The sequence below is a fragment of the Perkinsus marinus genome (genome assembly GCF_000006405.1).
Source record: "Perkinsus marinus ATCC 50983 genomic scaffold scf_1104296930020, whole genome shotgun sequence".
NCBI classification, from domain to species: Eukaryota; Perkinsozoa; order Perkinsida; family Perkinsidae; genus Perkinsus; species Perkinsus marinus.
In genome coordinates this window covers 1-960 of record NW_003216297.1, presented here as the reverse complement: position 1 = coordinate 960, position 960 = coordinate 1, and the positions used below count along the sequence as shown (strand labels likewise).

Genomic DNA, 960 nt, shown 5'->3' with positions numbered 1-960 from the left:
ATGCAACAGCTTCGAACCAAGGATACAGATATAGGCCGCTACATCTACCTGGAAGGTGTACACAATCGCAACGAGACGTTGTATTATCGTCTGCTTCTGGACAACATCACGGATCTGATGCCCATCGTATACACTCCGTCGGTGGGTCAGGCCTGCAAGGACTTTGATCGTATTTTCCGAGGCTCTCGTGGTATTTACTTTAATATCTCGGAGAAGGGCAACTTCAAACAAGTCATTTGGAACAGCAATGTTCGTGATGCTGATATCATCGTTGTCACTGATGGTTCTCGTATCCTTGGTCTTGGTGATCTTGGTACCAACGGTATGGGTATCCCTATTGGTAAACTCTCCCTTTATGTCGCATGTGCCGGTATCAACCCTGGCCGCACTGTGCCTGTTACCCTCGATGTCGGTACTAATAACCCGGATCTGCTCAATGATGATATGTACCTTGGTGAGCGCCATAAGAGAGTCGATGGTGAGGAGTACTATGCTGCTGTGGACGAGTTTGTCGATGCTGTCCGTTCCCGTTGGCCCGGTGTCCTCATCCAATTCGAGGACTTCACTAATGATCATGCCTTCCCCCTCCTCAAGAGGTATCAAGAGAACATCTTATGCTTCAATGATGATATCCAGGGTACTGGCTCTGTCGCCCTGGCAGGAGTGCTCACCGCAATGCGAGCCAAATCCGAGGCTCTCGCGGACCAACGCATCGTTTTCTTCGGGGCCGGCTCTGCAGCTGTCGGGGTAGCCGACAGTATTGTCTCCGCCATGGTCCAACAGGGCCTCACCATCGAGGAGGCAAGACAGAGATTCTGGTTGGTGGATTCCAGGGGACTTGTTACTTCTAAGAGAGGCGGGGAGCTGCAGGAACACAAAGTGCGTTGTCGTCGCCGCCTGCAGTTAACAGGAGACGTGATGTGGTCAACAGATACGATTCTGTCGAGATGACGAGCCTCT

At 51.5% G+C, this 960-nt stretch overlaps 1 protein-coding gene across 1 annotated transcript; it reads left to right on the top strand.

Moving 5' to 3' along the window:
• Positions 1 to 117: 117 nt before the first annotated feature.
• On the top strand, positions 118 to 951 carry Pmar_PMAR026950 (malic enzyme, putative; the record flags this gene model as incomplete). The annotated part of the gene is made up of 1 exon (XM_002787206.1): positions 118 to 951. The coding sequence occupies one exon, from the start codon at positions 118 to 120 to the stop codon at positions 949 to 951; it is 834 nt and encodes a 277-aa protein (XP_002787252.1).
• Between the last annotated feature and the right edge of the window lie 9 nt (positions 952 to 960).